A 27,179-nucleotide genomic window follows, 5' to 3' on the forward strand; every position below is an offset into this window, starting at 1 on the left:
AAAATAACTTTATATTTCATAGTAAATATCTGATCCTATTTTTTATAGATTTTTGTTGCTTGTGTACATATTCTACCCACTTTGAATCTTGTTAAATTGTTGGCCTTGTTGGTACCTTGAGGCAGTTATTTCCACAATATTGTTTTTGGTGTTTTTATTTCTCATTTGCAGAACTGCCACTTTTTACTAGGTGTCCTTTGGTTTTTGTGTCAAAAGAGAAAGAGAAAAACAGTCCTGATCTACATTTTCTATTTCATTCATTATTTTACAAGCTTTTAAGCATGTATTTTTTCTGCATGGAATGATCCAACAATAGGCAATATGCATTGATGGTCTTCATCTCTTTTTAAAGTTGAAGGTTTTTCATGTGAACTCTTTTCTATCTGATTAGGATTGGTACAGATGGTGCCAGATGCTACCACACTAGCGAAGATCCACAGGGAGTCTGGTCTGATAGGACCATTGAAAGAAAACACAATTAAAAAATGGTTCCGTCATCACCATCCTCTGGAATCAAGTTACCAAGAGGTAACACCATAATGAAGCTTATTATACATTTCATGTTTTACCATGGGAAAAAAGAAACCAAATGACAATAAGCAGCAAAACCAAATGACTCAGACACAAGACAAACAAGTCACATAGAAGCCAGGGAATTGACTTAAATGCCATTCTCTTTCCAAGGAGATACTGCTTTCAATCAGGTGCATTGTAATACATTTTCTATAAAAATGTGTCATAGAGATGTTTTGAAGTTTAGTAGTAAAGCGAAGAGAAGCTGAAGTAGAAATTAAGCATTGAACTCAAAAACATTTCTTTTTTAGGTCAGCTCTCTAAATACTTTATTTTAGATAAACCATGCAAAGTCTCAGTGGATTTTCTGTATTTGGAAATGACCATGTCAATACCCACAGTTTTAGAAAGCTGTTTTATCAAAACTACCTAGTCATATGATACATCAGATCATGCTTTCCATATAACATTGTGGGATCCCATGTAATGCATCTGATTTTATGAAATGACATTATGCTTGAGCCAAAACATTGGAAATTGTATTTATAGAAACAGAGATTTCCCAAGGAACTCTTTCTATTCTTTCTTTATTATCTGAGCATGTTCTGAGGCTCATGAAAAACATTTTAATGTTTGTGTTGCTGGGACAATTTTTAGAACCCTACTCCATGCCCACAGTAGATTAGTAGCCAAAATTTTAAATTTCAAGGGGAGCTTTGAGTGTTTACCACTCTGAAAATGAAGTGCTTTTATAACAGTTTATTATTAGATGTATAGCATAAATATGTTTCATAAACTTCAGTAATTTTGTAATTATTCCATAGGCATTTGTTCATCCATATTTTCAATAAGAGCACTTGAATTCCTGATATATCATCTTAGTTCGATTAAACAGGAATAATCTGTGTAAATTTTTTTTTACAAGTTTTTGTGTGTATAGTGTTATGATAGAAGTGCAGCCAACATTTCAATTGAAAAGTGAGATACTATTAGTTATTGATTGAAAACTTAATTTCTTTCTGTTGCTGCTGTTTGTAAAATGTGCCATTATTGTGGAATATTCTAAAACAAATTTCTATCCATTTTCTTTCAATTTTTTAAACATATAAAGTACAGTCAGATCTGATTGCATAGGGTGTGTGTAAAATTACTACTCTACATTCACCTTGTACTCACTGGTGAATGAACCTTTATCTTTTACTCCTTAATAATCTTTTACTCATACAATACTGTTTCTAACGTGCTCCAAAAACTGATACAGAATAAGCTTTAATATGCTCATTTTACAGTTGGGTGAACAAAATCACAGAAAGCTTAGGTGTTTTATCCAAGGTCATCGAAGTAAGTAGTACAGTTATACGTAGAATTCACCAGACTCTTGTGCTGTGGCCTAAGTCTTCCACAGTGCTGTCATCCATATCAGCCATTGCAGGTGGCACCCTGCATCTACAGGGAAATCCTCAATTCCTAAATAATTATTTACCTTGGCTGATGTAGGTTTTGTCCAAAAACATAAAGATCACAGATTAGGATTGTTTGGGTTTCTATATAAATGAATCATATTGTGACTGAGATTCATGGGAGATTAAGACTTTTGAATAAGAACTGCATTTTCAGTTCTTAAACTGTAGTAGGTAAGATTAAAAAAAGACAAAAGCTATTCCTTATGCTTTGAGCTAGAAGAGTGATCATCATTTGAATCAGAAATAATTCTCCCCTGAGAGAGGACATTGAATTTGTGTATTGTGAAAGAGATTGGGTAGATTCTTCTACTAGGAGAAGTTACAGTTTTTAAATACTTCACACTGAAGTTAACAGAAAATATGGAACCACCTGTGAGTGTCTGGTGAGCAGATCGTTAGCTTGTACATTGTCCTACGTTCGCCATGGGCACATTTTTGGCAAAGAGCAATGCCACAATATAATATTATGAGGAGATTCGTGAGATAGATCTGAACAAGCCAGTCTACTTACACAAAGCAGACTAACCGTGAAAGTACACATTTCCACCACGTAAAAGAGCATCAGAGGAGTAGGTTATATTAAACATGACTGCTAGACTGGTTTTTGGTTTAATCACTCTCTTGCATCTCTCTGCATGACACTAAGTTTGATGCCATAGTCTCTTCAGATTTGCAGATGTATGAGCAGAAAACAATTTAGCCTTTCTTTGTTTAAGTTCATTTCTGTAAAATAGGGTTTAATTATTTGGGCTGGAATGTTGTGAGGCTTGATTAACTAGGATTTGAGAAAGGCAATTCAGTTCTGGAGAAAAAAGACCCATGTAGGTACAGAACAGTACAGTGGATGTAAAACAACCTTTCTTTGCAAAGCAAATGGTTATATTTGTGGATTTCCTACTAATTTCCAAGCAACTGTTTTTACAATATACATGCAAGCTATTGAACAGAAAGTGTGAGCTTCCTGCCAAGAAGCTTGCTTTTCTTAGGTATATTTCACCTTAGAAGTTTTCCATAGAATTCCAACTATCTGTAAAACACAAGGTGAAAACATCATGCATAAAATTGTTCTTGCTTTGTAACTTTGAAATTTGTGTATTACTTGTTTGAGTACCATTCCTACAAACACCTGTCTGTTAAAATTTTAGCAACATGCATAGCATTTGTAGAACTACAATTTTTGGTTTTCTTGTTAACATCACAAAGACGTCTCTGTATATTTCCAGTAAGTGCTTCTGTTTTACTAACTAGGCAATAAGGAATTTCTTTTATTCCTGTGCTGGCTGGTGTGTTGTTACCTTCATTCTGGGAATCTGTGATCGACACAGTGACAACATAATGCTGACAAACGCTGGACGCATGTTCCACATAGATTTTGGAAGATTTTTAGGTCACGCACAGACATTTGGAAGTGTAAGAAGGTTAGTATCTATAGTAACACACATATTAAACTTTAAAGCAGTGTTCCAAAATTTCACAGTCTTATCAACACCCATGGAAAAAATAGAAACGAGATCATGCTTTTTTTCCTTTCTGAATTTTCCAAACCAACATCTTTCATTGTTCACAAAATCTCTAAAAAATATGGGAATGACTGGAAAAGGTATTAAAATGAGGTGTTGGAGATCCTCTTTCAGTGTAAAAAAAACAATCTAAATCCTTGTTTGGTCAGATTTGAATGAATCGGTTCAGTAGTGACCAGAACAATAGATTGGCCTATGCCAAAAGAATTCTGATGTCCATTGATTTTTTCTAACAGAGGAGCGTTCTGATAATCGATCCAAACCCATAGATGTATCTAATTACCTACTTTCTTCCAATATTCAGAGACAAAGCCAAATTTTACAAATAGTCATGGAGAATAATTATATTATGTCTCTGTGAGTTAAATTTCAAACTTTTTCATTATCTTTTGAAGTTTTACATCTAACCACACTGAGCTTAGGGCCTGTTTTACAAATGTCTGATTTTACCTAAACAAGACTGTGTTTTTTCTGGTTTGTATCTATTTGTGATGTAACTATCCTGTGATAAAGATAAACAAAATAGTGTGATCATATATTCTAGTTCCTAATGTGAACATACTATGGAGGAATGAATTGGGATGGAATAAGGATAGATAGGATAATGCCAGTATGTGCAAAACACAAAGAAGCTGTTAGACCAGAGAACGGATAAATGATCCCTAATACTGACAAGATGAGTAGTGTGTGTAGTGTATGTCTGGGGCTGTCTTTCCTCCATGTTTCCTAATAATTTCCAGAACTAGTCCCAGAATTAAATTTGAGCTAATTGTTCCCTTCTTTTTTCTTTCTTTCTTTTTTTTTTTTTTTTTTTTTTAAGCTGGCCTTTGACTATTCTAGACTATCTCAGTATGTTAGACAGAAATAACAGCGTGGGAGTATTGATATGAGGGAAGCTGATGGGGCTAATAAGCACTTCTAAGCCAGGCAGTCAAAAGATTTAGTTGCAGTGCTCAGAATTATCGTCAATCATTCAAGATATGCTCCCTTAATCCTACTTATTTGCTGTGGAAAGAATAAAGCAGAACAGAATAATAAAAAAAGATACTCATGCACACTCTGAGTCAAGTGCCGCATCCCTCATTCCAGCAAACCTCCTTTTGGAGCCTAACAGACATTTCCTTACGTGAGCAAAGACTTAGCTAGTTTGAACGACAGGACGAGGCAAATATAGGGGGGTACACAACAACCAAATTTAAACAGAAATCATGTAATAGCAATCATAAAAATAGATGTTAATTTTACTGTTTCACAGCTCAGTCATACTACACCTTCTTATAAATTCTAAGAAAATGACTTAAATACAGTCAATTCCATAAACAGCAGCCATTTTTTCCTGTTTCTCCATGAAGTATATTGCCTTTAACCTATAAAATAAAACAATACATTTTAGGACCTCCATTCTAGGAGGACCTCCAAACTAGGACTCACGCTTAACAGTAGGTTGTGAACATCACGGGACAGTGGTTGTCTTCCTCATACCTACATGCAACTGCGCACATACAATATTAATGACTATAGTTCTCATGAGCTGTATGCACTTTCATGAAATGTAACATATTATTTGTAACACAGGAACACAGGGATATTACATTTCTACATCCCATAAATTTCAGGCACTCTCAAAATTTGAAACCCTCAGTGCTGTTTGTGTCTACTCGTTCACACAAGGCAAGTCCTGAAATAGGTTTAGCCTCTGGTTTCTTTAACAGGTCTTTATATTAGATTTTTATTTGAGTTCTTATTAGATTTTTATTTAAGTTCTTTGCACCCTCAACAATATCATACCCCTAAAATAATACTGACAAAACAGCAGCACAATGCTTTCAAGTTTTTAGAATTATTAGTGCTGACCATTAGGGTTTTGTACAATAGATGCTATACACATACTTGTGAAGTTCTATAGGTGGCTTTAAAGAATTAAAATTATCTGATACAAATCCCTATACATGCAACTGGTATTATACACATCAAAGAAACAAACTTTTTTTTTAAGTGGTATCTATGCAAATAAATGAAGGCTTATAGAAAAGCAGTCCCTGTCTGAACTGTTTAAAAGAGTCATTCCTTTCAGAATTTAGGAAGATAACTTGCTTTCCACAGCTGTCCATTTTCTGTTCTCAGGGAGTGTTTTCTGTCATTAACAAACTGTTACTCCTCACAAAGCTTCATATGGATAGGTCCTCTCCAGTATTCTGTATATGGAGCATTTCTTCTGATGTAAATAAAGTGAAAGGCATACATGGCAGCTTTGAGAATCGCACGCTGTCATGCATGGGCTGCAGTTCCTTCTGTCAAATCCAAGAGCAGTCTTCAGAGAACCCTTTGAGGCTGATATGATTCATGCAGTCATGCTGGCTTTTGCATTCATGATTGTGTAACATCTCAACAAGGGATTAGTTAACTTTTCTAATTCCTGCCCTCATCTTTAAATGATGTCCAATAAATCAGCTCAATTTTGAGTCCAAGGCACAAATCAGTAGCTCAGCTCTTACTGATTTCAGAGGGAAGAGGAATCAGGAACTTTCTGTCTTTTCCAGTTCCATGTACCTTCACAGTGTAGCAAATATGTTAAATAGTACTAATAGCCTATCTTTACTTGGGTCTAGAAAGCAATGTTTCGGAAGTGTTGGAGAGAGACATATGATGTATCTAAACAAGAGCATAATAACAGAGCTTGGCAGAAGAATTATTCCCAAAGTCCCACAGGGAACTTTCCTACTGGACCATGAGATTTCATTTTTTGTTGTTTTTTTTTTTTTTTAAATCATACTGGATAACACATTTTGTTAGTGGTAATAAAATACTCCTCTTTTCATTCTCTAATCCAGCTGCCACATTTGACCCTACATTCCCCTAAAGCAGTGAATTCTGCAGGTACATTTGAAACTGTATGAAGAAACATTTCTCATTTAATTTCATATAACCACCCTACTCTTTATCTACTGAGTATTCTGTGGCAGTCATCTTAGACCCACTCCAACTGAAACAGGTGTGATATTATCCAGGTAATCATACAGGACTAAGTCAGTCATCAAATGGTACAGAACAAGGTGTCTGGCTCATGCTTGTATCTGCCATGCCTTCTTTGCTTTTTTTTCTTTTCAGTTCTGACCAGTTCCTTTTGAACATTTTTTCTTTGGTGAATTAAGCAATAAGAGATTTATTTAAATCCTGTGCTAACTGAACTAATCCTAACTTCAGCAGTCTCATCCTCTCCACTACCAGTCAATTCCAGCACTGTCATCTATAGTTTTTCAGTTAATGATGTGCAGTCTGAAACCTGACGGCAAGTTATGGAGTAGTCCAGTTCATGGCACACTGTATGTTCTTTAGATAACCTAGGTGTCCATTCTTTTTTTTAAATACCCAATCATCCTGATTATTTACAACACACACTGGCCTTTCTTTTCCCTGATCTGAATCACAGAGACCCTCTTGTCTCTTTGCCAAACTAATCCTGTGTCTTGGCATGGTTTTCCCAGAAGTTAAATCTGCTAAGCTGGTTTTCTTCTACAAAGTTAATTACTAGAGGCAGCCTAACTATTCCATTGGGAAATTCCAGTTTTTTGAAGGAAGTTTCAAAAATATGGGAAAATTGTTTCCCACACTTTCTTCCTATGTCAGTGTATTCCTATACTGAAAAGCACTTCAGAAAGTCTAAGCATGTAGAAACGTAGAAGTGCCTCTTTTTATTTTAAAAGTAACACATTTCATTTTTAGTGTTAATAACCTAAAATGAGTGTTACTGTCTTACTGGAAGTGTTTATCTGAAAAAAAAAAAAAAAAAAAGCATTCTTTTCAGGTATTTCTTTCTAAAACAGAAACGCTGGCATACAGTCAGGGAAAAATAAGTTGTATCTACATTCTTTGACTACACTGTATTTATATGTGTTTCATCTTTTTTTCCTAAAAATAGGAATAAGTGGGGAAGAAGGAAGATAGCAATTTGAGAATTTTACTTTTTTCTTTTTGCCTTTCTAAAATTTTATTTAGGGTACTCATCAAAGGAAGAGTCTAAAACTTGAAAGTAAAATCTTGAAGTATAATCACTTTGTGTTTTCTAAACTTGTGCATGAAATACTAACCTGTATTACCCGCTGAAAGATTTCATTAGGAATTTTCAGTATGCCTATTTCTTAATTCATTTTCTACAGTTTAAGTTTATTTTTCTGACACAATCGGTCTGGAGTTTTTGTGAACTGCTAACTCCTAATTCCTTGCTGCCATCCACTTTCAGCACTTCCAGTATGCCACCCTCCAAAAGTCTCTGACTGAAAACCTGGAAAGATTTAGTTTCATGACTTAAAGAACCTTAGTAGCCCTAATGATCTTAATAAGATTATACAGATGTTTAAAGATAGTCATACACATAAGTTTTTGCATAAAGACTGAAAGGTGAAATATGCATAAAGACCTAAAGGTGAAACAATGTCACCTCCAAGGTGACAAGTCCTAAAGGGGCTTGAATTTATGAGGCAAGAAGTCCATCTCTTCTGAAAGTCAGGTGTCTCTAATTGCCCCAAATTAAACACCAGAAGCACAAGTCGAGTCTGAGAACATATGAGCAGCATAAGTTTCAGTAGTGAGTTTCAGATACATTTGTTATCTTTGTCTGCCTTGAAGAGTAGGTGTTTATTGTTGCTGTTTTGATGTTTTCTCTAATTATTGAGCCTGGATAGTAGTTTGCCCTTTACCGTTGGTTATTTATTTTCAGTAATAGCCTCTTGTGGAGGGCATTCAACTAAAGCTTTTTGAAATTAGATGTTCACTGTCCACTTTGTATCATTAATTTTTTGGCTATCCTTTTCAAAGTACCCAGACAGTTAATGGAGGCACTGTTTTTCCCATACAGTGTCTGTAAGGATTTGACCCTATCCAGTTTTATTCATCCAAGTGCATTGTTCTTCTGCTGAATTGAGTTCCCTAGAACCCAGTTCTTGTCTGCCATACTTCTCAGTATCCTTCTTGGCTTTTCATTCAGTTCAAGCATGGCATAAACTGCTTTCCTGTCTTCAGGAGCAGATGCTTTCTTGAAGGAGTTATCATGGATTCTGGTTAACAATTATCTGGGCTAGAGAACTTGTTTGATGCCTTCAGAGCCACCAATGAAATTCCCTCTGCTTTGGGAGATTTACTGCATATGAGTTACTTAAGTGACTCCCTATCAACTTCCTCCTTCAGAGATTTCTTCCTGCCCTCTCCCCTTCCCTCCTTCTCTTTCTCTTAGTCACTCCGTGATATTTTGTAGAATGTGACTCTAGAGACAGGAATTTTAACAATAAAACAGAAATAAAAGGGGAAAAAGGCATCATTTTCACTGTCCATTTGATTATATGATTTTATTTGTTATCCTTTTCAAAGTATAACTGTTTACAGAGACATATATTTTCTCTTTTCTGTTCCCATCAGAAACATTTTATTGTATCGTCTCTTTCTCCAAAAGCTTTCTGTACATACATTTTTATGTTCAGGGGGAGCTGTTCTCACACAGAGTCAAGTATACATCAAGCACTTTTAGATCAATCTCTGTTGCTTGGTCTTGGTATCTTTTTCTGCTTGTTCTGCGTGCTACACCTTTGTCCTTCATCCTTAACTGGAAAGCATACTGATGTATTTAATTCATGTAGGGTTTCATCCCCTGCCCTAAGGAATTTCTGTGCAATTCAACTTCTTCATCACTGGTTTATTTCTCTATTTTGCCTGGTGATATACAAAACTCCTGCAACGATCTACTACTGTGTTTTCCAGATAGCCATCTCATACTGAAAAGACCTGTTAGCTGAATATTCGGTAGGTATAGGATATAAGCCCACTTGTTCTATTTATTTTAAGGCAACTTTTATGTCTGAGTTTTAAAATCTTTTTTTCAATACTGGGGGTCCATCAGAACACAAAAAGCAGTTGTCCAACAATCTCCGTTAACAAGACGAATTGCTCCAATCTCCTTGTGAATTAACTCTCAAGTGTTTTATCAATAGGGTTAGTAATAAACTCCTAACAAATCTGGAAAATGTGATAGTCTTAGAAAATGGTATAAGGCATCAGGAATGCTGTACTGAGCACTTTCACATATAGGTATTGAACGTGAAGTATATAAAGGATTTAAATCCACCTTAACATTTTTATGCAGTCTGGTTGTTGGTGACTTTGAGTGCCAGCTGTTTTATATGTGTCTATCTGAATATAGGATCCTAACTCATCTCAGAAGGTGCCTGAGCTGGACACAGCAGTGCTTTTTAACCAGTCAATATAAGATGCACATGGTTGCAAGAGGACAATGTTTGAAACTGTTGAAGACGTGTATGTTCTTAAAGCAAAGTACATCTTTCAGGGAAGATCTTTTTTGGATTCTTCCAAAATATGCAAGCAGCTGACTGTACAAAGTGGTTGAAATTCTGTGACATGAGTGAATAAATTCTGTGGTCAGACTGCAGAAGAACTAGTGACCACAGCAGAGACTGGGGCAATGCAGCCATAATGAAAACCATCAAGAGATGCTTCGAACTAGTTTCTGCTTTCCCATCACCAGATTATTGCCAATTTTCTTGTTACAAGGTAAGGTTCCAGATGAGTCCCTGTAACAATACACACTGCAAATACTAGGTCTACACTAAGAACTGTAACCATGTCTAACCTCAGCTGTAAATATTTGTGTTAGCTATACTGTTGCTTGGCATAGTAATCCTGTGCGACCAGGTGTAATCAAATCTCCATGATTTACAAACTCAGTAACTTCAGTTGGCCCACAATGAAAGGGATTTTAGTTAAGTCACATTCCCTTGCACTTTGCACAGGCAAAGGGACACAAATAAATAGTTACTATGGCTCAGTTTACATGGGGAAACTAGATGTTAACTGAATGATGAATCAGAGCCCTTAGGCGAGGATTATAGCTTGTGCTCTACCGTATCTTTTAAGCGCGATTAAATCTCGATATAACCAATCCAATTACTGACAGAAACAGATAAATCTTTCAGAATAGGCCAGTCCTATGTGTGAAATATTTCTTTTACTACTGACCAAAATAGCAGGCATGTCCAACACAGTGATTTTACTGGAAAGCTAACATTAAGCTCTGATATTGCAAAATAATGATAATAGCAAAGTTGATACACACATAAGAACTAACTTAATGAATAAATAATACCATAATGGTTTAAAACCTGTCCTCAGTTACCTAAGGAATGCAGGAGATTCTTTCTAGTTTGATGTGTCTGCCTCTAAAGATAGATGTTAATATAAAAATAATGTGCGTAAAACTGTAATCAGAAATGAGATTTCAAATTTGTAATTAGAAAACTTTTTATGCAGTAGATATCTCAAACAGCAGCAGAAATGGCAGAAAATAGAGTTAAAACCATGTTATCTGGTATAGACTTGACTTCTGATCATTTGGTTGAAGAATGTAGGTCAAAAATATTAGATGCATGTTTTGAATGTCCAGGCCATGTAGTTTACCTGAGCCAAGAATGCTCAGGGCATCCAGGAATCTTTCTGTGTAAGTATTAAGGGGATAGGGTCAACACTAAATTCAGACCAGTTTACCCAGGGCTATCTCCAGTTGAATCTTGAAAACCTCCCAGGATAACCTCTCCAGGCAACCTGTTTCAATAATCAGTTATCCTCAGAGTGAAGGGGGTTTTATTTATGGCCAGTCAGAACCTCAGCTGTTTCAATTTTATCTCTTATTCTTGCCTGGATCCATCTGTTTCATAACCTCCTATAGATACTAGAAGATTGCTGTTTGGTCTGCTGAAAACCTTCTCATCTCCTGAGTAAACAAGCCCACCTTCCTCAAAGCCCACATTCCTCAGCCTCTCCTCATAGCCAAGTGCTCTAGCCCTGAAACATCTTGGTGGCCCTCTGCTGAACTCACTCTATTTTAGCACTGTCTTTCTTCTTTTGGCAGGATATGGACTAACAAGTGCTATGTAAAGGGTATCTACTGGCTGCTTTCCCATGAGTTCAGCCCAGGATGCTGTTAGCCTTCATCACTTCCAGGGGTCATATTTGGCCCACCACCTGGGGGGCCTTGTCAGTAAAGACTGAAGCAAAGAAGGCAATGAGTACTTCAGCCTTGTCTGTGCTCCCATGTCACTATATCACTGATCAGCAGCAAGTCCACATTTTCTTTGTTCATCCTTTTACTAATGATGTATCAGTAGAACTTCTTGTTGTTCTTCGTGTCCACCACCAGTTTTAACTCTAGTTGAGCTTTGGCTTTCCTAATACCATTTCTGCACATGCAGGCAGAGTTTCTATATTTCTCTTTTGTAGCCAGTCTGTACTTCCACTTCCTATATATGTCCTTTTTGCCTTGAAGCTTAGTCACGAGTTCCCTGTTTGGCCAAGCAACTCTCTGTTTGTCTGTTACTGGAAATAAAAGCTACCAAAAATACAATTGAGAGTAAACCCCTCAGGATAAATAAATTCTGTTTTTTTTGGAAAGCTGCTTCAAATTTGCTAATTCACTTCTCTCTTCTATTCCTTTTTATAGCATTGTAATTACTATTTGCAATTGAAATTTAGACTGTCATTTTATTTAGACATGGATGGATATATATCAGGTCTGGGTGATTTGAGGAATAAAGTCTCAGCAAGAGGCCGTTTACAGTTTTCAGGAGCAGACACATATCTGTGGAACTGTTAGCAAGATTTCTTCACTAAAAGAAATAGAAAACAGATAAGTTTTCTAAACAAATCTGAACATAGATTTGCAATATAAGACAGTGAAAATGCAAGTGGTGGCAACTGTCATTGAAGTCAATGGGAAAACTGCTGTCAAGTCCAGCAAGTGAAGTATTTATATTTTATACAAAGCTCAGAACTACTGCTCTGTTATGAGGTCACTTAAAATATATTCACATCATTTAGATTCTATGTTTGCTGAAGAGACTGTCATCTCCTATAACAGGTTTGTGATAGGACTGACATCTTTCAATATTTTCATTAGTAACCAGTGTGATGGGATAGACAACATGTTTGTTAATTTTTAGTAGAGGCCTATTATAAGAGTTTTTAACTGTGATGAAAGTTGGGATTAGCAGCGATAGGTAGTTTGTCAGAAAGGGATCTGAGAGTTATACTACAGACAAGTTGAATATGAGTTGATGATAGAATATTGAATTGGAAACATGAAATATGAAGTAATCCTTTTGCTTCACGTGACACTGGTAAAACTTCAGCTGGAATATTTTCAACATTTTACTTTTAGAAAGATGTGGATAAGGAGTCCAGAGAGATTACAAGGAGTCCAGAGAAAAGCAATTAAAATTATCAGACATCTGGAAAACAAGACTTATAAGAAAAGGTTAAAACAATTGTCTACAGAAGATTGAGGAAAGACATAGTAACAGTCTGCGAATACATTTGAGGCTGCTGTAAAGAAGACAGGATCTTCATGTTCCCTTAGGAAAGAACAAGAATTAATAGGATGAAAGCACAGCAAGGTTAGATTAGGCATTAAGGCAAAAAAACTGTGAGGGGAGATACTGGAACAGAAATTTGATAGGGAGGTTGGAGAAGAACTCTGTCACTAAAAATCTTTGAAAACAGGCTAAATAAGCATCTCAGAAGAATGTTTGTGGTTGATCTTGTCCTGGTAAACAGAAAGATGGAGTGTCTCTTGTGGTCCCCTTTCCAGGCATATTTTTTTATGACTTTTTAAGCGCCTGCTTGAGACTAATTGTATTGTGCAGTTGTTCAGTGTTTCATTCTTTAATATATGAAAGGAATACACTGGCTTATGTTTTTTTTCTGTGTCTACAAATATATATGATTACTATGATTAGGTATTTTCACTTGGCTTTCATGTTCGTTTATTTTGTGTGTGTTCTTCAATAAGCTTTTGGGTTTTGCTGTGAGCAAAGGATGTCAGCATTCAAACACTCCCTAAAAGCTTTTCCTATTTTACTGGATACATCTAAATTCTACATAGTCATGCTGAATACTATCGGTCGCTCTTGACTCAGCCAAAATGGTTTTAAAGCAGTCAGGGAATATATGGGGGTGTATGCTGCCGAGCAGCTGATTTTTAAATTGCAAAGAGTTCTGTATGGTTTCTCACACACTGTCTCCTATGTCCATATGACAACTTGGACTACAACTGGTTTGACATTGTATTACTGTGTGTGACTTGAATTTTTCCATAACTAAACTATTAGGAAGTTTAGATTGCATCAGAGTAAAGGTCATTTGTTGTTGATTCTCTCATATGCTTTTTCTCCTTAATATAAAAGGAAGTCAATGTATCATTCTTAAATGTTCTGTACCATGAGATTCATAGTAGGAAAAACTAAAACCAGTGTTCACTTTACAAGCTTTGTTAATCCGTTTACATCTAGTGTTTCATAACAAATCCTGATGAACTTACTGGTCTTCTTGGAACGCAGCATATTTCTAGCCTACAGTGAAGTCCCAGTAAATGTTCCCATCACCCTAGACAAAGTTTGTTTTTGCATGATGATCTCTTCAGTTGCTTGAGGTTTCCTTTCTTTCCTCCCTCTCATGACATATCATCCAAACATTCTTAATCTCCAGAGGATCTGCAAAACACATTCCCATGAAAATCTTAAATCCCTAAAAGCAGTGCACAAGAAAAAAAGAATAAAAACACCATAAAACTAGCCTTGCTTCTCACTGAATGACTTGAATAAACTCTTTTGTCACAGCCATAGTAAAGTATAAGTCTTTAAGGTCCAGGACTGCAATCAGACTCTGACATAAATGGGGGTATTGCCTTTTTGACTGATTTCTATTATAAAACCAAAGGGCTCATTAATCTCATCTAGGGCTTTAGTGGAAAAAAAAAAGAAAAAAAAAAAGTGAGCAAGCTGTGATAAGGTAGCTTTAATGATTTGGGGAGGCTTATTGGCTGTACATCTTTGGTCAATCTCAAGCCACACCAGTTCTCTCAATGAGGCTCTTTTTCTAGAAATGATGGTACCCGACATTACCATTATACAGTAGAGGTCATTCAAGAATGCTTCAATTCTGTATTTCTTTAGCACACCATAAAGAAAAAAAGGCTTTTGGTCTTCTACAGATATACGGTAAAAAGCTTTTACTTGAAAATACTTCATTACACCAGTTTTGTTAAACTGATGGCAGTCATTTAATTAATTTGATGGAAACAGCAAGTTGTAATAGATACAGATTTTAGGCCAAGGGGCTCTTGTCCCATTGGCTGTAATGCAATCATTGGTCTTTGAACATCCTGTGGATGTAAAGTATTATAGGGCTTAGCTGTGACCTTGAGGGTATGTTTTGGGGTAGGAAGTATCTCATGTTTATATCTTTTAGATAACTTCATGTGAGCAAGCTATGTAATAGATTTATGTCCAACTGAATGGTGTCTTTCATAGTTATTATTACCAGACCTTTGGATGCATTGCATATCTTCTGAATAAATGCCACCATGTAATATGATCCTTAGCTATGTGCCACAAAGAAGGCTGTCAGTTAGAGATGTACTGGTTTAAATATGGAAATACAGGCTGTGCTTGGGGGTGAGGTTCGTTTGCACATGTGTGTGTGTGTGATAAATTAGAATGCTCATGCAACACCAGGGCATGCATTTCTTTTTTTCTTATGTAGGCTAAAACAGCCTCTATTGTTTGCTGATGTAAATTTTCCCATCAGGATGGATGATGACTTGACGTGGCTGTTTGTATTTTTTAATATTATGTATTTTAATATTATGTATTTTAATATTATTGTGAGCAATGACTGTGTTGTTCCTTCTAGTGCATCTTGCCTCCTATACTAAGTTGGTTTTATGTATTTTTTTAATTTCAATTGCAAAACATTCCCTTTATGAGCAGCCGGCTTACTTAGACACATGCAGAAATGGAGCTTCAGCATCTGACTGATTGCATGGTTTACCTTGTGGGAGAGGTTCTGATATCACAAGACCTTGAGCAAAACCAGGGAAAGCAAATTTCTACATCATGTTTTGCAGGTTAACAAGGGAGGACAAGCCTACCACCTTAGAAGACAGTCTTAAATGATACTGAGAAATTAAAAATGTTGTAAAACTGCTTAAAATCATCTTACAAGTAAAATTAATCTATAAATAATATAAATACTAAAATATCAGTTGTACATTCAAATGGATCCTTTAGCAACAACAGTAAGAGAATTAACTAATGTTGCAGTCATTGCATTATGTGGAAGTTGGCTCACAGCCCAACCCAACAACGTTAAACACCATATTTCTTCCAGTAAAGTAATTTCTGATTGCAGTATCTGTTTTCAGCTCAAGTAGCTTAATGTGGGAGACTTGGACTAGCTCAGAAAGGGCTATGTTTTCACAGTGTAATTGTGTCTTTTGATACAGTTTGACATCAGAAATCGAATATGAATTTTTAACATGATACATCATATGGGACCTTTACAGCAGTAGTTTTGACTTGGAATATTTTAGCCCAAAAACATAAATGCAGAAAAGAAACAGATTTGGTTTTTATACATTCTCAAGATGCTAAAGTGCTTTTAAATCAGTTTAGATTGGACTTCTGTCCACAGATAAGTGAAAATGTTAATGTTGCTAATTTTCTGGCTCTATCTTTCTCACTGGCTTCAACAAATTGACTTATGTGACCCTAATGGCATCAATTTATTTAATACTTAATGTCTATTTTAAATACCACTGCTAAACAAATAATAAGCTAAAAGATGAATGAATGAATGAAGGTAGGTTCTGGGAAAATCTTGCTCTCTGAAATCAGTAATAGACACAGGTTTGTAATTCTGTGAGAGCTACAGCACACAGTCATACTGCAACATAACTGTCACACTGTGAACTCACATCTTGCATAATAAAGAAAAATGTGGAAGGAAAGAATAAGAATGACTATTGTGGACCTTCATCATTCCTAGTACTACCTAGCTGAAATTGAATAATATATTAAAAAACTTAATGGCTGGGGCTACTTTGAGGTGAATGGCACCCATAAGAGGTCAGCTTTCAAAGTTATCTTGTATGTAAAACAGGAAGAATTTCCAGACATCAGAAAGGGAAGGCCACCTGGACATTTCTTGTGACTAGGACTTTCAGCTGCAGCCTAGAATCTCACAGCAACTTGACTTTCTTTTTATAATAGAAGGCAAGCATTTTTATAGGAAAATGAGGAAAACTCCTAGGAAAGGTTCTCTGTCTAATGAATGAATCAGCAAGCAGAGTGGGTTCAGACTCAGCGCATGTTTGAGGTTTTAGCAAGAAACAGAGATCTTCAAATTTGTTTCTGCCATCAGGCTTCCCAAGAATATTTAGTTTACTCAAGTTCATTTTGAATTAAGGGTTAACATGCTGTGTATATTTCCTTTGAATATAGCCCTCTAATCTGCTTACATGCCTCTGTATACACAGTTGTGATGAGTAAATCACTGCAATATTTTTGTCTGTGCAAGGATGCAGTCTATCAGGCCTTTCTGAAACTATCAAATGATAGGATTGTTAGCCAAAGCCTGGCTAATCTGTTTTCTTCTGCAATAGCATGTTATAGCCACAAACTATGCTAGTGTTAAGAAAAAAAGGCAAGACATGGTGTCAGATTCTGCACCTCATTTACTTTAGGGTGAATACAGAGTAACAGTACAGAAAACAAGACAGTGTAAATACACTTTTTATTCTGTCATAATCTGGGTCAGAAACATCCCTTTCGAATGGTGTATATTTAATGATAGCACCATATGTTGTAATTTTTTGTTGTTGATGGCCTGTGGAGTTGTATTTTTTCTCTTAAATTCACTTCTTGCCTAGTGGGGAGTTGATATTTATATCCTATCCTCTTTGAGAACAACTTTTAAATATTTCAGTACCAGGAGAGAACTTGTTTCCAGATTCACTTTCAGGCTGGAGTCAAGAAATTAAAGCAATGAGAGTTTAAAAAGAAAAATAAAGAAGAGCCAGAAGAAAACACGTAAGCTCCAAACTTCTTCAGTTGTTGGCTTTCTCACTAGGAAGCTCTTGCTGGCAGAGCAATAGAGTTGTCCACATTGAGGAAGGGAGAGATGAAATAATGAGGAAGGTAATACTGGAAAAGAAAATGTGAATAATGAGTTACAAATATTAATTGTCTTGCATGATTTGCTCTTTTGGGTGAAATTTCTCATGTAATTGTTCTCTTTTCAAGGGACCGAGCTCCCTTCATCTTCACATCAGAGATGGAGTATTTCATCACAGAAGGTGGAAAAAACCCACAGCGTTTTCAAGAGTTTGTGGAGCTTTGCTGTCGAGCTTATAATATAGTCAGGAAACACAGCCAGTTACTCCTGAAACTGCTGGAGATGGTAAGAAGCTTGAGGATGAAATAAAAAAATCAATTTCCTCTGGTGTCCTCTTTCCTTTTACCTCTTCTATGCTGCCTCCAGTAGCACTGTGATTTGAAGAGGTATCAGCTGCACTGCAGAAAATGTTAGTGCTGGCACTTCCCGTGCAAAAAAACTATCCAGTTTCAGTACTAATTTCTGAGAAAACAAAAGCTAAGTTGCTTGATTTTTTCCTTTTTTTAATACATTCTTTTTTACAAAATAGCAGAAAACTGCAAAAGAAGCTGGGTACAAGTTTCACATTCAGGAATTTCACTGAGCCCTTTTTCTAGGTCTTCTAACAATCATTTACCAATCTTGTTCATGGATACAGCAAGACAAAATAAACTAAATATTTCACAGAGTGGGTGATGTGACAGTACCTAGCAGCGCTGCAGCTAACAGTGATGCCATTAGAATTTTTTTTTGCATATTTCCATGCTCCCTTCTTAGGATGGCAAACACAGAAAAGAAAGAGCACTACCCATATTAACACAGGTTTAAAAATAATTTCATATAGGATTTTGAGACTTCTTGGAGTTTCTATCCCTTAAGTATTCCTACTGAGTCACATGTTGTGGCAGATTCTATAACTGCTTTATGCCTCTGTTTACTTCTGCGTGAAAGTTTAATGATTTTCCCCCTTCACGGGTAGAATGAGAATATTAAATTAACTGATATTTGCTAAATTACTTGGCCAAGATATTAATCTAAAACTTATGTCCAGGGCCCCACGCAAAACCTAGGTGACTGGTCTGTGCATGAAAAAATCTACACAACCTTATAAACAGAACCCCTGCTGAGGCTGGGGTACAGCCAAGAAATTGCTCTGTAAACACTGCTCTATCATCTCCAACTTCTGCAATGGGGAGGGGAGAAATGGCAAGAATTCACTCATCTTGTTTCTTCTTGTCCATGGATTCTCATGCAGTGGTACAGTGACTGATTTTCCAATATGGAGCAGGAAGGATTGCCCCAGATCTCTTAACCCAACTTCTAAGTAGTCACAAAGGTGCAGCAAAACTGCGTTCCCGTCATAAAGCATAATTTTGCACAGAAAACAGTGCAGAGTGCAGTTGTAGGAGATACTGTCTAAGTTAAGGAGCCTCTGGAAAACTCAGGAGCACTCATGCTCCCTCATCCACAGCAATAATCTCTGTATTTCTGAACAGGTTGCCTAAAACCGCATGCTGCAAATATAACTACATCTTCTGCTCACCTCCTTGTCCCCAGTGCAGTCCCTTTTTCTGCAATCAGCAAAGATAACGATGTTAGATTACTCTGGGATAACAGAGAGAGAGCGGTAGGAAAATGTTCCCAGCAGGAGCTCTGAAATAACTAGCTATCTCTGCCTGGATATAGCTCAAGTTTGTCTATATTCAGGACATGCTGCATCTTCTTTTGTTTCAGCTGATCTTTAAGGAGAGGTAATAGTGCTGAGCTAAAAGTCAGCATACAGCTTTAACATTTTTCAGTGAGCTGCAGTTCAGGCAATTGTGTTGCACGTCATAATTGAAAAATAACTGGCAGCATACTCACACCCCATCGATGAGCACTTCATATCAAAAGGAAATTAAACAAGTTTGCAAACGCCTTGTTTTTGCCAGTGATGTTTGGAAGGGTGAGTCTGGTTCTGCACTTGAAATGGGGTGTTCGTCGGAAACTGTAAGTATCAAAATGTTTTAGTTTCATGGATCATTTCTGGAAAAGTAAATAGACTCTGAAGAAGTTCCACTTTGAATTCATTTCCATGCAAAAATATCAGATGTTATCATGAAGGGGCAAGATAAACTAACCCTTCCCTATTTGTATCAGTGACAGTCTAAGATTTCTCTCACTATCTGGAAATCTGCATCAGTAATCTTTCCTTCCCCTCCCACATTCTGTTTTCTGATATGCTATTTATAAAACATGGTTAAAAAATCTAAACAATCAGACTATTTAAAAAAAGTACAGTACTTCACAGGAGTAGTAAACTGTGCTCTGGATGGTCAGTAACTGTTAGTGGTTTCTAGCAAACCATGAATATGAACAACAATTTGGGGTTTTTTGCCCAGTTTGAGAATTGATGCTTTTTCTTGGTAGTGAGCAGCATGTTTCTAGAGCTGTACTGACATTTGCTACTGGGAGTAAGAAATAATCCATGAAGTTTCCATCACTTTCAAAAGCAGAAACATCTGTGGGAGAACCAAGAGTCTGCTGGCAGAGTTCAGCTGTGTAAATGCCTGTAGTTCATCAGCTTTGCTCTCATTAAAGAATTGATGTGAACTATTATAAAGAGGGTGATCGCAGGACACAAACACCTTTCGATTAGTTTAAAAAAATGCAAAATCCATTGCTGTTATAAAGATTTTTCAGGTAGAAAATTATTAAAAGGGGCTTAGAGGTGACACTAGACAGCAAGTAATTGATCCACTTGCCTCTGTTGTGACAAGAAACAGGTCGACCTAATAGTATAAAACATGAAACGGTACCTAGACAGAGCAGATCTAAGACTCAAGAATCCCATGTCCCTGTACAAGTCATTTCACCTTTCTACAACTCAGAAACACCCTTGGGGAAAACAAGATTAGGAAACACCCCCATTTTGGAGGTCAAACACAGGGGAAGTATGTGCCAGGACTATTCATTTTTCATGGGATGGCAGGCTGAGCGTCACACACCAGCTCCGAATCCAGACCCAAGGAGAGCATAGGTAGCTCCACTCAGTGAGTCCGAAGGCCTGGGATAACCAGGCCATATGTGTGGCCAAATGAGGGGAGCAATGCAGGCACTTGAACTTAGGCATCTAGTGACATTTGAGTTGCCCTAGGCAACCTGTAGTTGTTTTCTGAACAGTTGTTCCCTGTCTTGTCTAATTAGCGTCTAGTATCACTAGCCACAGTTTTCAGAAGCCTCCTCTGTTAGGGGACTGAAAACACGAAAGATACGTAACATGGAGCAAAAGGGAGGAAGCACTATAATAAGCCCCTAAGACCCCCTTGCAGCCAGCAAAGCACTGTGTAGGTACTGTCCAGCTAAAGTCGTTTTTTCGCTTTAGCAAATTGTTTTCCACCTTCTGCAATGCATAGAACCTAAAAAACCCCCTGTTTTTCAGTTGCACTACAGATCATTCAGATGATGTTCATATCTGTTATTGTTCCCTTTTCTAATGCAGGGCAAGAAGCTTAATTTGCCTATGCAGCAACTCGTTTTTTTTTTTTTTTTTTAAAGGGGACAGGAGTTGTTGTTATCTTTTAGAAATGAGTTGAAGGCATACAGATAAATAGCATTGTGTGTCCTTAAGTGCTGAATGTTGTTATCGTCCCTGCTCTCCACTCACTTAAATTCACCTCATTGAGCTTTCTCATTTTCTCTGCTCTTTGCTAGACATAACTCTGTGAGACAGCAATCTAACTGTCCAGTGGTAGTATAGATTGGGTCAGATACAAAGCAAGATTTTCCTCATAGTGCCAAAAAGAAAATATAAAAAATATTGAAACTTGACTTAAAAATACTGGGAAAGTTTGAAGGGATAGTGAAATACCCCTCCATCTCTTTTCCCCTTAATCTGTTCATCTCTCAACCAAACCTTAAAATAAAAACAGTGCTTCCTTTCTTCTTTGCTGTTACCTGCAAAACTCAGTGGGTCTTTCTGTCTGAAATAGACGTAAATATCAATGAAGAATGCACAGCAGTGACTGCAAATTCAGATACATTTGCTTCCGAGCAATGTGAAGGAGTCATTTTTTTTCTCCATTACACACAAAGCATTGCTCTCAACTTTACTGTGATTGTTGGGAAAAATCAGTAGGTTTTGAAGTGAGTCAAAATTATTTTTGTTGCTGATATTTTAAAATGCCTGGAGAAAGCTGTATGGGCAATTGGACACACTCAGTTGTCTACCCTACTCATGTTATTTTGCAAGGGGAATATTTGCATTATTTGTCTTTTGAACAAACTAACTGGCCAACTAACTAGAACAGAATTGTCCCACATCCATGAAGAATGATACACTTCTATAGAAGGCAGTTCTCCGCGCCCAAGTCAGGGCTCCTGCTATGAATCGACATCTAAAGGAACCTTCCTCCTCCATTGACTGTAAAGGGAGTGAATCTATGATCCCTTAGCAGGATGAGTCCAGAGCAATGATGGTGGAATCAGTAGCTACAAATGAGAAGGTGATGATGCGCTAAATTGGATTAGGACTAGGATAACACTGTGAGCATACCAGAAACGTGGTTAACTATTGTTCAGGTGACTGAATTTGGTCGCTTTCCGTTTATCGCCATCAGAAGGCTATGAAGGAAGCTTAGCAATGCACACATTGAGATTATGATATCTGAAGAGAAAATAAATAACTAAAAAGGATCAATGATTTTGACCCATGCCCCTTTCCAGCACCTCAGTGTGAAGGTTTACAATGCAATATATTCACTTTAGCGTTCCAGGCATTGCTCTAGCATCAGAACCACTTTTCAGATCCGCAAAACTTTGTGTTTTACAAGAAGTCCTTTTGGTGTAAAACCTTTCTTCTCTCAGTTAGCCCCATTTCATTTAAATTTCTTTTTAATAGTTAGTGGACTAATGATATTTCTTTACTTTAAGATGCTGCATGCAGGATTGCCCGAGCTAAACAGCATTCAGGATCTGAAGTATGTGTATGATAACCTCCGTCCTCAGGACTCAGACCTCCAGGCTACAAGCTACTTTACAAGGTAAAACCAGAATATAATCAAGAAACCTGATCTCTTTCAGTCATGAAACAAACCTGTCAAATTAAAAAAAAAAAAAAAGGCAATTTTTCTGTTTTATTAAGGGGTTGTAATCAATGAAATTACACAAAAGGATAATTGGTCTTCACATGTTTACTTTAAAAAAGTCCATTCCTTATTGGTGTTATAACCAATCTCCTCAAATTTCTGACAGAAACAGTTGTGCATTTGTGGTACACTTGTAACAAGTCACTTATTCAGCACCTAGAGATGTCTTTGGCTTTCATGGTGAAACCATCCTGGCTTATTTGTAGTCAACTTTCTTCTCTGCTTTTAAATGAAGTACCTACATGCAACAGGATTTAGACTGCATAAAAAGGTTCAACTTGTTAATGGACTGAGTGAGGACCTGGAATTCCTGCATTTTATTCCCTTTTCTGTTCTTCTCTTGACCTTCTGTGTTGCTTCAGGTGAGTTAATTCCTCTCTGTTAACCATAGTTTCTCTCTCTGCAAAATGGTGCTGATTCTTCCTTTTAAGCACTTAACAGATCTGTCACAGAAAAGCATTTTGTGTGAATATATGTATGTTTAAAGCTTGATTTGTGTTAGGAGAATGAAACCTTTCACTTGTTTATGATAATAACTGAGGATTATTGATGAGGGGCTGCAGATGACCTGTATAAAATCAGTTTGAAACCCTCAGTCCTGATCTTTCGGGTCAGGACTCTGCATTACATATAATTCCAGCTGTTTATGTGATGATGCTCTAGATGGAGCCAGTGGAGACTGACTGGATTTGGAAACTCACTTTCCCATTTTAGGCACAGAATGAGAAAATCTGTCCCTGTCAGACCCTGTCCTGTGCAGCACCATCATTTCCCAAGGACAGTTATGAATTCACACACCTTGGACACCACGTACACATGCAAAGCAAGCCAAACTCTTCTGACCTCTTCCTCTGGCCCAAGTGCAGGGCACATATCCAGGTCACAGCACTGGACTCTAAGTCAAGGGCTCTTTTAAAACTCAGAGCCCTAAAGGACACTCCCATAAGGCAGCACAGTTCCCCACACTGTGCAAACTGCCTTAAGGCAAGAGCAATTCAGTACAGCCAGAGGGCACATTGCAATGAATAAATGAGATGAAAGCTTGAACTGGAGCAGCTGAGCCAGTCTCATTACTATTACAGAGGCCCATATGAAGATTTTGAGCAATTTGAATTGTGTTGTGTATACGTCTCCTTATCGTGTATTAGAATCAGAAACTGAGGCTGCAGGTTCAGAGAAGGTGGGAACAGAGACCTAGAGAGTTTAAGGAAGACCGTTCTTTGATGAAAAAGAGGGGAACCTCTCAAACAAAATTATTGTTTCATTACTTTACACACAGCAGAGCACTGAGTTCCTTCTCCTTTAACGCTTGTTTTTTCATATGCTTTCCCTCTTGCCCCTTAACAAAGTTGTTTTATTTTAAAATTTAATTACAGCTTCACATTTATGGTCTACTCCTATCTTATCCTTTCCTTTAAAATTTCACATATTCCCAAATTACAGACTTATATTTCCACTTCAAATAGGAAACATGCAGTTTCTAATTAAAACGTAAAATTCTTGATTCTGTCAAATAGTTTGGGTGGTTGTGTCTGTCCCTCATGGGTAAAAAAACCAATTCATTTAATTAGTGAAAAAAGGCTAGGATATACATAACAAATAGGGAAATGTGAGTCTTCAGAGTGAAAATTGCATTAGTGTCATGCAACGCTCAGAGCCTGTGCCCAGCACTCTTCTGGAGATGGAAAGGATCAGCATGCTTTTCAGTTGGGTAGGACTAAGGTTATGGTTAGACTTAATATCACTGCAGTCTTGGTTAGCTGGAAGATGAAGGATGAGGGCTGGGTTCAAGACAGAGCTGTAGCTCCACACTTTTTCTTTGAGTTGAGCAAGGTGGTTGTGGTGTTTTGAGGGTTAGGGTGAAGGAAGTGAGGGACTTCAGAGTGGGAATTCAATTGCAATCTTTCTCAGCCAAAGCATGTGGAATAACAGTTGGCGTTAGGAAGGAGATGTGGCTCAACACTGTTTTGGAAGTGGGAAGAGTTGGTGTGCTTTGTTGCCTGGTAGAGGTTCATATTAGGATTAGCATATCCTTTTCAGCCCAGAGAGACTATAGGTAGGTCTCAGAGGCCAGCATGTCCTTCTTCCCATTAGATTTCTTGTTAGGGTTGATGTTAAAGTAACGAAGGCCTTCACAGTGCAAATGCCACTCAGGTCCTGCTTACCAACAAAATTGGCATCATGGTGCAGATCTGGACAGTGCTGTGGGCTCTGTTCTTATTTGAAACAGTATTTTCTGCTAAAATATTTTTAGTGAATTCTAGATCTGTTGTTCCAGTTTCCTTCAAAATGCTGAAGTGTAGATTTGTTATTGCCTATAGAGATCATTACATCATGTAGAAAAGTCAGATATTGCTAGGGTGTGTATTTTGTTCTTTAATACTCTTAGGGCATGTTTGTATTATATATATGCTCATTTGCAAGAAAAAAGTCTCTTGTGATCAGCTCATGAATTTCCATGGATCTCATTTCTCTTGGTGTTTTTTTTTTTCTTTATTCTAATTTCTATTCATGTTTGAACATAATTGGTGTTAGTTTAACCCATATTAACTAACATTTTTACATGTCTAAACATGGACAGAATGTCAGGTTTCATGTCAAGTAGTATTTTAACTTCTGAAAAGTGTATCCAGGTGCTTTTCAAAATAAAGACTTTGGGATGGCCTGATACCCGGATCCATGCAGAACTTAGCCCTCTGTATAAGAATTTTCTGACCTGCCCCCCAGGAATGTTAATATATTGAGGGGTTTGTGAGCTTTGCATTACCTACATTGTCTTTATTCCTGTCCTTCAGAAAAATTCTTTCCTACCTCCTTGTTATACAAAAAGTGTGGGTGAGAAAAAATCCAGTCACCCACTTTTCATGGTTACTCTGTAGCTTATTCCTGTATCTATTTTTCAGGCTATACTTAGAAAGCCAAGGAAACTGAAAGTTCTGGTTATTAGCCTAACTTCCAGTAGCTCTTAAATCCTTCACAATTCGTAGCTCCTTCTTCTCCATAATTACTTCCAAAACCATTTTATTGTTTTTAAAAAGTTATTTTCTAGATAAGGAGTGTGATCATTGGAATGTTAAAATCTGCCAACAGAAAGTTATTTCTTGTTCTAAGTACAAGGCAGTTATTGTAATCTTTCAGCTTCGACATATAATGTATATCTGCTGAAAACCCAATCTTCCGCTAGTGGAAATAGGAGAACAGTATTTCTCTGTATTTCTGTAGAAATAGGTTTCTTTTAGCAATTGTCTGAGTTTGGTTTGAGCAGTAATACTGACATTGCCTCTACTGTTGTTTAAAAACAACATGAAATGATGAACTATGTCACAAATATTCCTGCCAAAACAATGCTAATTTGTTTTTTGCCGTCACCTTTTTAGCCAACAGAATAATGCTACCAGAGTTTGGACAGTAATGTACTGACCCTTTTCAGGATTGTAAAGCATTCTGTGTTTTACTGAATTCCTTTCCTCTCATTCTTGATTTAAGGCATGTTCAAACATCTGTGGTCTCATTTGTGTACTGTATTCTTCTCACATTGGGTCAGTTCACTGCTATGAGCTGATGAGCGGCAGTGTTAAGCCTCACAGCTTACAGCCTTCTGGAAGGTCGCACCCTCAGATCATGGATAAACAATGCACCAATTGAGAGTTAAACAAGAGTTTCTGTGTTTGCTTGTCAGTTCTGTGCGCCTAGTGCCAAATGAAACATTGTTGTCTCTCCAGCATTTGCCCTGAACTCAGTTTGATCCTTGAAACTCAATTTGATCCTTTCCCCTCCCTCCTTTCCTCTTCCCCTCACAACACAGTTTTACCAGAAACTGGAAACCCATCTTACCTCTGGATATAAATTTCCTCTTTGGCTTTCTGCAGATGTCTTCAAATGTCAGCATGGTGTTGCATGCTGCGTGACATTTTTAATGTGCCTGTAAAGGGATGTATATTTAAAATTATTTTTAAGGGATTAAAGGTAGCCTAATGTAATGAATGGAGTTGATTTCAATTGATTGCAGTATGCAATCTAACCCACTCGTAGAAGCCCATGAATAAGAGATGCATGGTGGATCTGACAGTTACCTGCAAAGCACCATTGCATATCTTCAGCAGCCTGATTGAGGGGGGGGGCTGCTTGGGTCAGCTGCCATCTTTACTTATTTATTTACAGAATCATTTATTTGGTACCTGTCATTGCCCAGGTCAGGCATATCCACTCCAAACCACAAATGCTGGCAGTTGCAAAACTGGACAATTCACAGTAACTCCTTTCAAAACATGACACCAATCTCAAACTGATCAGCTGATCCCTGTTTCTCAGGTGGCTGCAGATATTCCAGCAAGAAATCTTCCAAACAACCGAAAAACCCATGAAAGCTGGTGACTTCTGAAAGGGCACAGACAAAACTACAGTACTAAACTCCTCTCAGCAGCATTCAAACAGTTTGTAAAGATTGCGGCAGATGTGCCTCAAAGGAACAGAGGCAGACTTCCTCCTTGAATTTATGTTGTCTGAGGCATTCATACTGTTGTACAACCCCCCCCATACCACCAGCTCAGGGGAGAGGAACGTCCTCT

The 27,179-nt window shown here is 37.2% G+C and overlaps 1 protein-coding gene across 1 annotated transcript in view; it reads left to right on the forward strand.

Annotated features, from left to right (window-relative positions):
* The window catches only part of PIK3C2G (phosphatidylinositol-4-phosphate 3-kinase catalytic subunit type 2 gamma), a 209,504-nt gene that overhangs the window by 133,954 nt on the left and 48,371 nt on the right, over positions 1 to 27,179 (forward strand). Inside the window, exons 23-26 of the mRNA XM_009471034.2 lie at positions 392 to 528; positions 3,225 to 3,394; positions 17,635 to 17,791; positions 22,397 to 22,506. Of these exons, the coding sequence (XP_009469309.2) occupies positions 392 to 528; positions 3,225 to 3,394; positions 17,635 to 17,791; positions 22,397 to 22,506 (574 nt within the window). The remainder of the gene's footprint in view (positions 1 to 391; positions 529 to 3,224; positions 3,395 to 17,634; positions 17,792 to 22,396; positions 22,507 to 27,179) is intronic.

Source organism: Nipponia nippon, unplaced genomic scaffold, assembly GCF_047370975.1.
Source record: "Nipponia nippon isolate SJK-2023a ecotype South Korea unplaced genomic scaffold, ASM4737097v1 scaffold_3, whole genome shotgun sequence".
Lineage (NCBI taxonomy): Eukaryota > Metazoa > Chordata > Aves > Pelecaniformes > Threskiornithidae > Nipponia > Nipponia nippon.